This window comes from Salvelinus fontinalis, chromosome 15 (assembly GCF_029448725.1).
Source record: "Salvelinus fontinalis isolate EN_2023a chromosome 15, ASM2944872v1, whole genome shotgun sequence".
NCBI lineage: Eukaryota > Metazoa > Chordata > Actinopteri > Salmoniformes > Salmonidae > Salvelinus > Salvelinus fontinalis.
In genome coordinates, this window is record NC_074679.1 from 21,600,070 (window position 1) to 21,613,597 (window position 13,528).

Here is a 13,528-nt window from a genome sequence, read left to right on the forward strand (position 1 = left end):
ATGATAAATGTTTCCTTACCTTTGATGAACTTCATCAGAATGCAGTCCTAGGAATCCCAGGTCCACAATAAATGCTTGATTTGTTCGATAATGTCCGTTATTTATGTCCAATTAGCTACTTTGGTTAGCGCGTTTGGTAAACAATTCCAAAGTCACAAAGCGCGTCCACTATAACGTGACGAAATATCCAAAAGTTCCGTAACAGTCAGTAGAAACATGTCAAACGATGTACTGAATCAATCTTTAGAATGTTGTTAACATACATCTTGAATAACGTTCCAACCGGATAATTAGATTGACTTCAGAAGAGTGGTGGAACGGAGGTCCTCCTCATGTGAACGCGCATGTGAAAGCATGGTCAGCTCGTGGCAGACCTGACTAATTCCTGTCTCCTTCGGCCCCCCTTCACATGAGTCATCAGACAAAGTTCTATTGACTGTTGACATCTAGTGGAAGCTGTAGGAAGTGAAAACTCATCAATATCTCGCTGTAATTTCAATGAGAGCTTGGTTGAAAATCTGCCACCTCAGAAAAAATTCAAACAGGAAGTGGAACTTCTCAGGTTTTTGCCTGCCATATGAGTTCTGTTATACTCACAGACATAATTCAAACAGTTTTAGAAACTTCCGAGTGTTTTCTATCCAATACGAATAATAATATGCATATATTAGCAACTGGGACTGAGGAGCAGGCAGTTTACTATGGGCACCTCTGTGCACCTTTCATCCAAGCTACTCAATACTGCCCCTGCAGCCATAAGTTAATGTGATTGGATGTTAATTATTTGACTCGGTTACAAGTATTTGACATTGTGTTGTTATTTCGCTAGATGGTTGAATTTTATTTTTGGTAGTGAAACGAGGCTACTCAACCAAATCTATAGCCCCGTTGGAAAATCTAAATGGACTGTTTTGGGGTACGCGTACCCCAGTTTGAGAATACCTGTCCTAACGTATTGCAGAAGTTGACTGCAGGTATTTACTTAAAAATAGCTATAAATATTCAAAAACTTCAAAGATATACACTACCGTTCAACATTTTGGGGTCACTTAGTAATGTTCTTGTTTTCCATGAAATCATACATGAAATGAGTTTCAAAATGAATAGGAAATATAGTCAAGATTTTGACAAGGTTATAAATAATGATTTTTATTGAAATAATAATTGTGTCCTTCAAACTTTGCTTTTGTCAAAGAATCCTCCATTTGCAGAAATTACAGCCTTGCAGACCTTTGGCATTCTAGTTGTCAATTTGTTGAGGTAATCTGAAGAGATTTCACCCAATGCTTCCTGAAGCACCTCCCACAAGTTGGATTGGCTTGATGGGCACTTCTTACGTACCATACGGTCAAGGTGCTCCCACAACAGCTCAATAGGGTTGATCCGGTGAATGTACTGGCCACTCCATTATAGACAGAATACCAGCTGACTGCTCTTCCCTAAATAGTTCTTGCATAGTTTGGAGCGTTGCTTTGGATCATTGTCCTGTTGTAGGAGGAAAGTGGCTCCAGTTAAGCGCCTTCCACAGGGTATGGCATGGCATTGCAAAATGGAGTGATAGCCTTCCTTCTTCAAGATCCCTTTTACCCTGTACAAATCTTCCACTTTACCACCACCAAAGCACCCCCAGACCATCACATTGCCTCCACCATGCTTGGCAGATGGCGTCAAGCACTCCTCCAGCATCTTTTCATTTTTTCGGCGTCTCACAAATGTTCTTATTTGTGATCCGAACACGTCAAACTAAGATTCGTCTGTCCGTAACACTTTTTTCCAATCTTCCTCTGTCCAGTGTCTGTGTTCTTTTACCCATCTTAATATTTTATTTTTATTGGCCAGTCTGAGATATGGCTTTTTCTTTGTAACTCTGCCTAGAAGGCCAGCATCTGGAATCGCCTCTTCACTGTTGACGTTGAGACTGGTGTTTTGCGGGTACTATTTCATGAAGCTGCCAGTTGAGGACTTGTGAGGCGTCTGTTTCTCAAACTAGACACTCTAATGTACTTGTCCTCTTGCTCATGTAACGAATGTGAAATGGCTAGCTAGTTAGCGTGTACGCGCTAATAGCGTTTCAATCAGTTACGTCACTTGCTCTGAAACCTAGAAGTAGTGTTTCCCCTTGCTCTGCAAGGGCCGCGGCCTTTGTGGAGCGATGGGTAACGATGCTTCGTGGGCGACCGTTGTTGATGTGTGCAGAAGGTTCCTGGTTCGCGCCCGTGTCGGGGCGAGGGGACGGACTAAAGTTAAACTGTTACATTGATGCTGTTGACCCGGATTACTGGTTGCTGCGGAAAAAGGAGGAGGTTGAAAGGGGGGTGAGTGTAACAAATGTGAAATGGCTAGCTAGTTAGTGGGTACGCGCTAATAGCGTTTCAATCAGTTACGTCACTTGCTCTGAAACCTAGAAGTAGTGTTTCCCCTTGCTCTGCAAGGGCCGCGGCCTTTGTGGAGTGATGGGTAACGATGCTTTGTGGGCGACCGTTGTTGATGTGTGCAGAAGGTCCCTGGTTCGCGCCCGTGTCGGGGCGAGGGGACGGTCTAAAGTTAAACTGTTACACTCAGTTGTGCACCGGGGCCTCCCACTCCTCTTTCTATTCTGGTTAGAGCCAGTTTGCGCTGTTCTGTGAAGGGAGTAGTACACAGCGTTTTACGAGATCTTCAGTTTCTTGGCAATTTCTCGCATGGAATAGCCTTAATTTCTCAGAACAAGAATAGACTGATGAGTATCAGAAGAAAGCTATTTGTTTCTGACCATTTTGAGCCTGTATTCGAACCCACAAATGCTGATGCTCCAGATACTCAACTAGTCTAAAGAAGGCCAGTTTTATTGCTTCTTTAATCAGAACAACAGTTTTCAGCTGTGCTAACATAATTGCAAAAGGGTTTTCTAATGATCAATTAGCCTTTTAAAATGATAAACTTGGATTAGCTAACACAATTTGCCATTGGAACACAGGAGTGATGTTTGCTGATAATGGGCCTCTGTATGCCTATGTAGATATTCCATTAAGAATCAGCCGTTTCCAGCTACAATAGTCATTTACAACATTAACTAAGTCTACACTGTACAAAGTCTACACTGTATTTCTGATCAATTTGATGTTATTTTAATGGACAAAAAATTTGCCTTTCTTTCAAAAACAATGACATTTCTAAGTGACCCCAAGCTTTTGAACGGTAGTATAGTTTGACGGTATATGGAAATCATCCCATGGGTATTTCCCAATACCCTGGTGTACGGTATATACGGTATAACATCCAACCAATAATATTAAGTAGAACCAAGTGTCAAATGTTTCATTGCCAGGAGGTGGGTTTCAATATGAATACTGTTGTTTCCACATGTGGTTTATGTTAGTGCTTTCTTGGCTATGTGTGCTATAATATGACCAATTATATGAATCATCTAATATAAGACCAATGCAATCATTTCACTGGAGACAGCGGGAAACTTCATTTAATAATTAACACAGTTTGCCATTTCCACTAAATGTGCTTGATGTGACTCTTACACTCCAATTACTGTCCCCAATGCCACATAGAGCACAATTAGCTTTTCCTATGTGCAGATTTTGGACTGCGTATTCAGCACATTTTCCACTGATGTGGTCCGTGACATGTGCCACAAAGTTAAACAACAGTTATGCATTTGACATCAAAACAATTTTCCTCTTTGTCGTAGACTTTCAGTCTCACTTGGATTCATAGTTTTGTTCCTTTGCCACACAGTACATGCAGCTCTGCTCCTCTCCACATTTTGCATTCAAGCCACTGAGTCACATTTGGAATTGAACCTTTAACCTGTAGCGGATCCTTCTCTGACCAATCGCTCCATCTATAATGCCGTACCACCACAACATGACAACAGTGACACAGCCACAATCAATATTCTAAGGTCTGCTTCCTCAATGGCTTCATCAAGACACCTTAGTTCACCAGGCCACGAAAACAACTGAATAACATCTTGTGCTTCCCGGTCGGTCGGTTTGGGGTTGAAGGGCCAGGCTGTTCTTTGTGCTGATAAACAATGTCATACACAGCTATGAATGGCTGCATTATGGCAGATAAAACACCTCGTTTCATACTCCAGTCTTGTGATGGACTTTATCGTGGCCAGGGCTTACTTGAAAAAGAGATGTAAATCTCAATGTGACTTTTCTGGTTAAATAAAGGATACATTTAAATGGTCTCACCTCTGGCGATCAGTACCTTGGTCAACCTACAACACTGCACTCAATGTGATTTGAGTGTTTGCTAAAAGTAATAGAGGACATTTTTGGCCTATTCATGAATTAGCATTACAAATTCTGCAGGAGACCATTCCATTTCGTATGTCTGGCATGAAATATTTAGGGCTCAATATCACCCGTACCTTGTCCTCTCTCCTGGATGATAACTTTACTTTATTCCCCTGATTAACAAACTTAAACTAGAATTTCAGAGATGGAGTATTCTCTATCTGGTAAAGGGAAATTCCATTAAGATGGATGTATTGCCCAGATTTCTGTATTTGTTTCAATGTCTCCTTTTTATACCCAAGTCTTTTTTCATTTCAGTAGATAAACATATTTGTTTGTTTTTATGTGGCGAAGGCAGTTCAAGAATACGTAAAGAATTCCACCAGAGAGAGAGAACACACCGAGGATTAGCCTTTCCTAACGTTATGTATTATTACTGGGCAGCAAATATACAAAATATTGTTTACTGGCTTTACACTCCAGAAACTGACTGGTGTCAAACAGAAACCAACTCCTGTTTCTCTTCCTCTTTGTTAGCATTAATCACCTCCATTCTTCCTCTTAGCTTCGCGCTACTCATCCAATCCAATTCTTATCAGTGCTCTTAAAATGTGGACTCAATTTCTTCAACACTTTAAACTCTGATTTCTCTATTCAAGGTCCTAAATGTAATAATCACCTATTCCTTCCAGATAAACTAGATTCAGCTTTTAGGCTTTTGGCCTACTTTTGCCCGTAGAACAGCCTCAATTCCTCTGGGCATGGACTCTACAGGGTGTTGAAAGCATTCCACAGGGATGCTGGCCCTTGTTGACTCCAATGCTTCACACAGTTGTGTCAAGTTGACTGGATGCCCTTTGGGTGGCTTTTAAACACGCTTTTAAAATTCAATATTGGTGCACAATTTCTACTTAAAATATCAAATGGACACAAACTGTGCTCTTTTCCTGAAACAACCCAATAATATTCTACTAAAGGTCAACTGTAAGTCTTCTGTGGTTCTGAAATGATTGTGGCCCTAACATATTGGTAGCCTAGTGGTTAGAGCATTGGGCCAGTAACTGAAAGGTTGCAAGATCGAATCCCCAAGCTGACAAGGTAAAAATCTGTCATTCTGCCCCTGTACAAGGCAGTTCACCCACTGTTCCTAGGCCGTGATTGAAAATAAGAATTTGTTCTTAACCGCTTGGCTACCTGCCACCACTGGAGAGAGTGCCAATAAAGTAAGAGGATTGACCATAACAGGGTTGAGGTTTTATCTTAAATCAGCCATGAATCAGCCATATATAGCTCATTTGAATTAATGTTCTCCTTGAGTATCATCCTTCATATCACACAGCCAAATAGCAGTACCAGTTGCTTGTTGAAACATGGGTTTGGTTAAACAAAGCCTGTGCTGTAGCTGTCCATCACTGTAGACTGGCCCAGGGCCAGTCTCATAAAGGTGTCAGGTAGCCCGGGTCACACAGTGCACCTTCCTCAGTGTAATCATGTGTCCATCTGTCAGACCCTGCCAGCTCCCCTCTCTCCTCTGACAGGGTTTCCGTGTTACCACCCTCCTCTCACCCTGATCACTGATACCCTTTGGACCCCCACACGCTAACACACACACATACACACACACCAGCATAGAGCATGCACTACACATCCCATTTCCTTCCCTGAGTTAGAAAATATTTGAGCTTTTAACACATTGAAAGAATGTTTTACATTGGTGCCACTGATCACTATACATGTTAAGATACACCAATCATGATGGGTGATTCATGACAACATCAATTCTCAAATTCAGTAGCATCTTAACTTCAGTGTTCTTTTGAAATTGGTTTGCAGTTAAGCAATAAGTAAATGTGGTTTCTCAGAGACTAACTACAGCCTGACGGGTTTGTTCATTCAAACCAGAACAGTTGTGTCAGACTCGATTTTCCATGTCTGTTCTGAGGCTATTTGTTTTTGGAACTCATTGAAATGTATCATATTTCTCGTCTGCCCCATCCATCCCGCCCATCCCTCTCTTTCTGCCTCTAACGGGATTTAGCATATCAATGGCAGATCAGTTAGTTTAACAAAGGCTTATCGTGGTGAAGCTCTTTTCCACTCTGCTTTCCAGTGTGCCGCACGGACCTCACACATTGATTCGTCATGTTGGTGTCTTTGGTGTGTGTGTGGTCGCCTGCGTCTCTTTGTGCAGAGTAGGGCTGAATGGTGGTGTGCTGTTAGCCCTACAGTGTGTGTTGATTACAAAGGCCATGCTTAGTCACTATGGGACATGACCCAAGATGCATGTGCCATTTCTCTAACCAGCCTGGATGCCACTCTGTTACGTTAGTCATCTTTATTGCCTAACAACAACACAGCTACGATAGAGCTTGCCAATGCAAGTGCTTCAGTGCAACCGATCAATATGATCAATATACTGTGTGTGTGTATATATATATATATATAATCAATATATTTGCAGTACTAGTCAAAAGTTTGGACACCTACTCATTCCAGTTTTTTTGCTTTATTTTTACTTTTTTCTACATTGTAGAATAATCATTAAAGTCATTAAAACTATGAAATAACACATGGAATCATGTAGTAACCAAATAAGTGTTAAACAAATCAAAATATATTATATTTGAGATTCTTCAAAGTTGCCACCATTTGCCTTGATGACAGAGTAGGTGAACGGATGATCTCTGCATGTGTGGTTCCCACTGTGAAGCATGGAGGAGGTGTGGGGGTGCTTTGCTGGTGACACTGTCTGTGATTTATTTAGAATTCAAGGCACACTTAACCAGCATGGCTACCACAGCATTCTGCAGCGATATGCCATCTCATCTGGTTTGCACTTAGTTGGACTATCATTTGTTTTTCAACAGGACAATGACACAGCAGACCTCCAGGCTGTGTAAGGGCTATTTGCTCAGCATATGTGGGAACTCCTTCAAGACTGTTGGAAAATCATTCCAGGTGAAGCTGGTTGAGAGAATGCCAATAGTGTGCAAAGCTGTCATCAAGGCAAAGGGTGGCTACTTTGAAGAATCTAAAATCTATATTTTGATTTGTTTAACACTTTTATGGTTACTACATGATTCCATATGTGTTATTTCATAATTTTGATTCCCCATTTTGGATCTATTAAGTACAGTAAACTTGCACAGCATATTCTCTTCCCTCCTCTGTTCTCATGCCCCCATGATCTTTCCTAACATGGGCTGCATGGTACCAAAAATGGAGACGTACAGCCCTCTCCACAGCCCCTACCCAGCCCTCTATAGGGTCAATGGAGATAGTCCAGGTAGCTATTTGGTTGACTATTCAGCAGTCTTATGGCTTGGGGGTAAAAGCTGTACAGGATCCTGTTGGTTCCAGACTTGGTGCATCGGTACCGCTTACCATGTGGTAGCTGAGAGAACAGTCTATGACTTGGTAGGCTGGAGTCTTTGACAATTTTTAGGCCCTTTCTTTGACACTGCCTGATATAGAGGACCTGGATGTCAGGAAGCTGGGCCCCAGTGATGCACTGGGCCGTACGCACTACCCTCTGTAGCGGCTTACGGTTAGATGCCAAAGAGTTGCCATACCAGGTGGTGATGCAGCCAGTCAAGATGCTCCCAATGGTGCAGCTGTAGAACCTTTTGAGGACCTGAGGGCCCATGACAAATCTTTTCAGCCTCTGGGGGGGAGAGGTGTTGTCGTGCCTTCTTCATGACTGTGTTGGTGTTAATTCCTTCATGATGTGGACACCGACCCGATCCACTACTCTCCAGAGCCCTCTACCCAGCCCTCTCCAGAGCCCCCTACCCAGCCCTCTCCAGAGCCCTCTCCAGAGCCCCCTACCCAGCCCTCTCCAGAACCCTCTACCCAGCCCTCTCCAGAGACCCCTACCCAGCCCTCTCCAGAGCCCTCTACCCAGCCCTCTCCAGAGCCCTCTACCCAGCCCTCTCCAGAGCCCCCTACCCAGCCCTCTCCAGAGCCCTCTCCAGAGCCCCCTACCCAGCCCTATCCAGAGCCCTCTACCCAGCCCTCTCCAGAGCCCCCTACCCAGCCCTCTCCAGAGCCCTCTCCAGAGCCCCCTACCCAGCCCTCTCCAGAGCCCCCTACCCAGCCCTCTCCAGAGCCCCCTACCCAGCCCTCTCCAGAGTCCTCTACCCAGCCCTCTCCAGAGCCCTCTACCCAGCCCTCTACCTTTCCCTCTCCAGAGCCCTCTACCCAGCCCTCTCCAGAGCCCTCTACCCAGCCCTCTCCAGAGCCCTCTACCTTTCCCTCTCCAGAGCCCTCTACCCAGCCCTCTACCTTTCCCTCTCCAGAGCCCTCTACCCATCCCTCTCCATAGCCCTCTCCAGAGCCCTCTACCCAGCCCTCTCCAGAGCCCTCTACCTTTCCCTTTCCAGAGCCCTCTACCCAGCTCTCTACCCAGTCCTCTCCAGAGCCCTCTACCCAGCCCTCTACCTTTCCCTCTCCAGAGCCCTCTACCCAGCCCTCTCCAGAGCCCTCTCCACAGGCCTCTACCCAGCTCTCTCCACCCAGCTCGCTCCATAGCTCTCTACCCAGCTCTCTCCACCCAGCTCTCTCCACAGCGCTCTACCCAGCTCTCTTCACAGCCCTCTACCCAGCCCTTTCCCCAATACAGAACTGTACCAACCTGTAGACCTGAGCTGCATGCAGCTGGAATGGGAACTACGTGCAGTGGAAAGTGTTGCAGTAAATGCCAACAGGAGGTGAATCCAGCTGGCCAGGTCTCAGAGCAGGGCAGGGGGGGGTGTGGAGGGGGATGGTCCCGGGGCCCCGGGTCTGGAGATTAGGAATGTCAGGCGTATGGAGGAAAACCTCACCCTGACAAGGCACTCTGGACACCGGAAGGATGTGACAACGCTAGAGCCATGCAATGAATCACTTTAAAGTATGACAGCGTTTAGGATGTCTCTTGTTTTGGAAACATGAAGCTGTGTAAAGGTAAACATTCTTGATGTTGTTTAGTAATGTCTACATTTGGATAAACACCAAGCCCAGTGAAGTGGGATCCTGTGGAAAGCAGGGCAGCTATCATAAGATCCCTATCCACTGAGCACTCCTCGCTCTCACACCCTCCTTTCAGCACCCTGTCTTCACAGCCAGGGCCAACACACGCACGCACGCACGCACGCACGCACGCACACACAGGCTTTGCGGTCCCTTCTCCCCACCGGGGAATCTTATCTCTTTGTTCCCTGCTCTCCACAGGACCCCAGCTTATCTCAGCTACATTAAAGCCAGAGGCAGTAGCCCTAACACTGGGGTCATTGTTATGGTGTGTGTGAGCACCCTCCCTCTCCCTTTTCCCAGCCTTCTCAGCTCTCCTTCCCACTAGACACATCTAGAAGCCTAGTACTGGCCATGGGTGGATTAGGCTAGACAGACCAAAAGCATAGCGACGCTTCAGTCTATGAACCTTCATCAGACTGAATCAGGCCTACAGGAGGAGATGCAGACTGGTCTGCTGTGTATAAAGGCAGACTAGATGCAAGGGCTACCCCCTCAGATTAGAGCCAGAGCCTAGGCCAGCCAGGAGCGCTGGTTGATCACGCAGTTATGTAAGGCAGCTGCTAACAGACAGAGGCTTTCATGTTCCATATGCATTAGGCATAAAGGAGGCCTTTTAAACACAGGAGTTTCAGTGTTTACATAACTGGGCCATTTAATGGCCTTTCAGCAGGGCTCTGCTCTGGGAACTAGGCACATTGAATGTGCTGTTTAGGGGGGGTGTATAATAATGTGTATGTAAGGGTTAATACAGTACAGTAATTCTGGTGTATGCTCATTTAAAAGCAGTTTGCATAGTTTGTCAGTGTAGCCCCTAACACTGTCCTCTTTCCTGGTGTCAGCCTGCAGCCGTGGCTCCACCACCCTGGAGAGAAGCATTTTAGGAGCTCCAGCTGTTCCCCTCTCTGCTGTATCGTGTGCCAACCCTGGTGCCCGTGGGCCTCGTTGGCCGTTGTGTTACTGCTCACATTGTTCCGTGGGCATTGTGTGTGACCCTGACAGGGAAGCAGCTGTGTTAGGTGAGCCTGCCAGAGCAGCCATGTTGGCAGGGAGAAGCAGCTCTGTAGGGGGCCTCCACCAGGGGCCCGCTTTGATGAGTGCCACACAGGATGGCCCCCTACATCCATCCATCCATTCTCTGGCTCTCTTCCTCCCTGACAGCCCCTATTGACCCTTATATCTGAATATGACACACTGCTGATGAAGGCAGGCATCTCTTGACTGGCTGGCTGGCTGACTGGCTGGCTGGCAGAAGGTTTTGGGGAAACAAACTTTATCATTTCATGAAGGGAGAGATGAGAGGAGTGAAAAAAGGCATTGCTGCCCTTCACAGAAACTGGGCATGGTTTTCCTGCCAGGCTGGGGACATGACCTCCCCTGCGAGGGAAGACGGTGAGTGAGAGATCCATGGTTACAGTGTCATACAGTGTAGTCAGGCATAGCAAGAGACAGGCTACTTTTCTTGTACAGATCTCCATGTCCAGTGGAAGTGTTGGACTGATAAACCTCAGGGAGATTGTGAAATGTCCACTTTGCTACATGACACCACAATGGATTTGTGTGTATGAAAATAAGATATGCTGTAGCCAGGTGTGTGGGTGTGTGCATGTATGTGTGTATAACCTGTGTGTGTTTAACCTTTGTGTCTTGACACGAGCAGCGGAAGTTGTGTGGAAACTGTGGGTCTGGGACCAGGAAGTGACTCAGTATTGACTTGGCTTACTTCCTGGCTGGGTTGCAGGACGCTGCTGCTCCTCTGTCACTCCTCTCAGGATGTTAACCCCTCCTCCCCTCCCCTCACCACTCCTGTTTCCCTCACTGCTTGCTGTCTGATGGCCTGGGCCATTATCTGAGTCCAGAGCATTACCTGGCCCAGCCCTGACGGACTGCCAAGCTGGAGGTTACATCACAGCTACTGGAGAGCATTGTTGAAGTGAGCTCACCTCAGACTGCCTGCTGAGAACCAAGGCTAGCAAGACGAGCAAGACAGTTCTGTCTTTTCTAGCAGATGCTTATATGTCATTTTGCTCCTAATGCTGCTGGATAGAATTTCTGCAATAGTTAAATGATTACTGACAGTCAGTAACTATTCCACATCGTCGACTAGAAAAGTTATTACAATGTTATTACAATGGCTATGTCAGTGTGGTTTTGATATATATGTTTCATTATCAATAGCCTACCCCTAATGGCACTCTGCCTACTTGTATTGCTGTATGGAGAAGAGTGGCATGCTATATTGAATAGCTATTTGATTGTTTTTTCCTTCCGCTGTAATCAGCGCATTCCACTGTTTCACTGTTTCAGGGGATAAAGGTGTTTGAATGTGAGCTCTCTTCCTGAGCCAGTGTGTTTTCAATTCTCCTCCATCCTCCACGTTGACTGCTGACGTGAGCCACAGAAAGTAGTTAATGGGAGCAGGAGTGTGTGTGTGTGTGTGTGTGTGACTCATTGTAGCTTGGGTGGATTAAACAGCTGTGTTTCCCTCTCTCTCTCTCTGTGGTAATATTCAGCCTAATGTTAATTCCACACACACACACCCGTTCCATTCCTACACCACAGGCTTGCTGGCTCTGGCTATGATGACTGGAAAAAGGTAGCCATTACTCCGTGCGTCAGAGAAGGAGCTTTATACAGTACTGTATACAATATAAATGTATATTTATCAGATGGGGGCCAACCATAAATTAGTAGCACTTGTCCAGTAAATATGACAAACCGCATTGAACATAATCATAAATGTCCCCAAACCAAATGAGAAGGGAAAAGAAAGAGTAAACAACTGTTGAATGAATATTAAGACAGGGTCTTGATCATCTGATGCCAATTTCAAAAAGTGTATATGAGTTATTGTGTGTATATTGTTGGTCGAGCCAGTAGATTATAAGTGCTCCAGCCATTGCGTTCTGCATATAGTGGATACTCACAAGCGTTTTTCTGTTTCTTCCTCGTCAGTTCCCGGAGTGTGGCTTCTTTGGCATGTATGACAAGATCCTGCTCTTCCGCCATGATCTGACCTCTGAGAACATCCTCCAGAGGCTGACGTCAGCAGAAGATATACATGAGGGAGATCTGATAGAGGTGGTGCTCTCTGGTGAGTAGTTCTGATCTGGGTTTAACCCTAACGGCTTTTATTAACTTTTTGATTTTAGGCTATATGTACTAATCTAGTACACAACATTTTCTGTAATTCAAACCTGTGTGTTGTACAGTTCTGTTTCACGCCTCTCTAAAGCTCACCTCCAGAGACACAGGTGGCTAGTTTCCCCTCTCTTTTCCTGTCACAGATGATTTCAGTTTCCTGCTGACTATTGAGTCTAACAAACACTGGCTCGTCAAGGCATTATTTTCTGTTCCATCTGTCTCCATTGGGAAGCACCTCACAGTCCCACCACCTGGACTGGACATCCCCTCCTCCCTCTCTCTCTCTCCGGGGTAGAACTAGAAGCATTGTCTGCATGGATCCAGACATGAAATAACTCTGCGACCGGATGGATCTGATCTGCTGGTGTTTAGCAGTGAGCCCCAAATGAGTGTATCCAGGAGACCTCTGGTTTCCTCTGTCTCCTTCCCTCTGGTTTGAGACGGTTGACAGGTTTCAGCCTCAGTGTTGCACCTGGATGGCTGTGTGAGGTCAGAGTATTGTCACATCCACAAGCTCTACACCCACACTGCTTCCTCGTCTTAGCCTTGTAGTTGGTCTGCATATGCTGAGGAGATCTACATGTGTCAAACTGGTGCAATGCAAGCTCCGATATGCTTCGCTGTTCTAGTCTGGTAGACTGAAAATAGGATTTTTTAAAATCATACTATTTATCATTTTCCTTAGTTGCTTCTAATTTACATGAATTAAATACTTTAAAGACACCATTGATTCCTATAAATTCTTTGAGACCTGTTGTTCTGTGGCTGTGAGAGACAAACAGCTCAGGGTTTTCTTGGCGCTGGACTATAAGGGCCTGGCTTGTTTTCTCTGCAGTAAGTGATTGTAGTGGACCCACTGAGTATAAACATGCTGGGCTGTGCACGGCGGCACTGGAAAGTGGACAGGCCAACCCTAACCAGGGGGTTGGACATGGAGAGAGGGCTGTTTGGTCCAAGAATCCCACTCACTGTTTGTTTCTCACTCAGCATCCCTCTTATTTGACAGGATATGGCATACAAAATGGATGTACATATTTGTTTTATAGCTCTTTTAGTCACCGATGAATGTTAGACTATAACTTCTGAATTATGTCTGATGGACACTTGTGATGCCTGATTAGTCAAAAATGAAAACA

The 13,528-nt window shown here is 45.3% G+C and overlaps 1 protein-coding gene across 4 annotated transcripts in view; it reads left to right on the top strand.

Moving 5' to 3' along the window:
- The window catches only part of prkd3 (protein kinase D3), a 71,089-nt gene that overhangs the window by 29,991 nt on the left and 27,570 nt on the right, over positions 1-13,528 (top strand). For all 4 annotated transcript variants that reach the window (XM_055862931.1, XM_055862932.1, XM_055862933.1 and 1 more), the window contains exon 3: positions 12,204-12,342. In XM_055862931.1, coding sequence (XP_055718906.1) covers positions 12,204-12,342 — 139 coding nt within the window. The remainder of the gene's footprint in view (positions 1-12,203; positions 12,343-13,528) is intronic.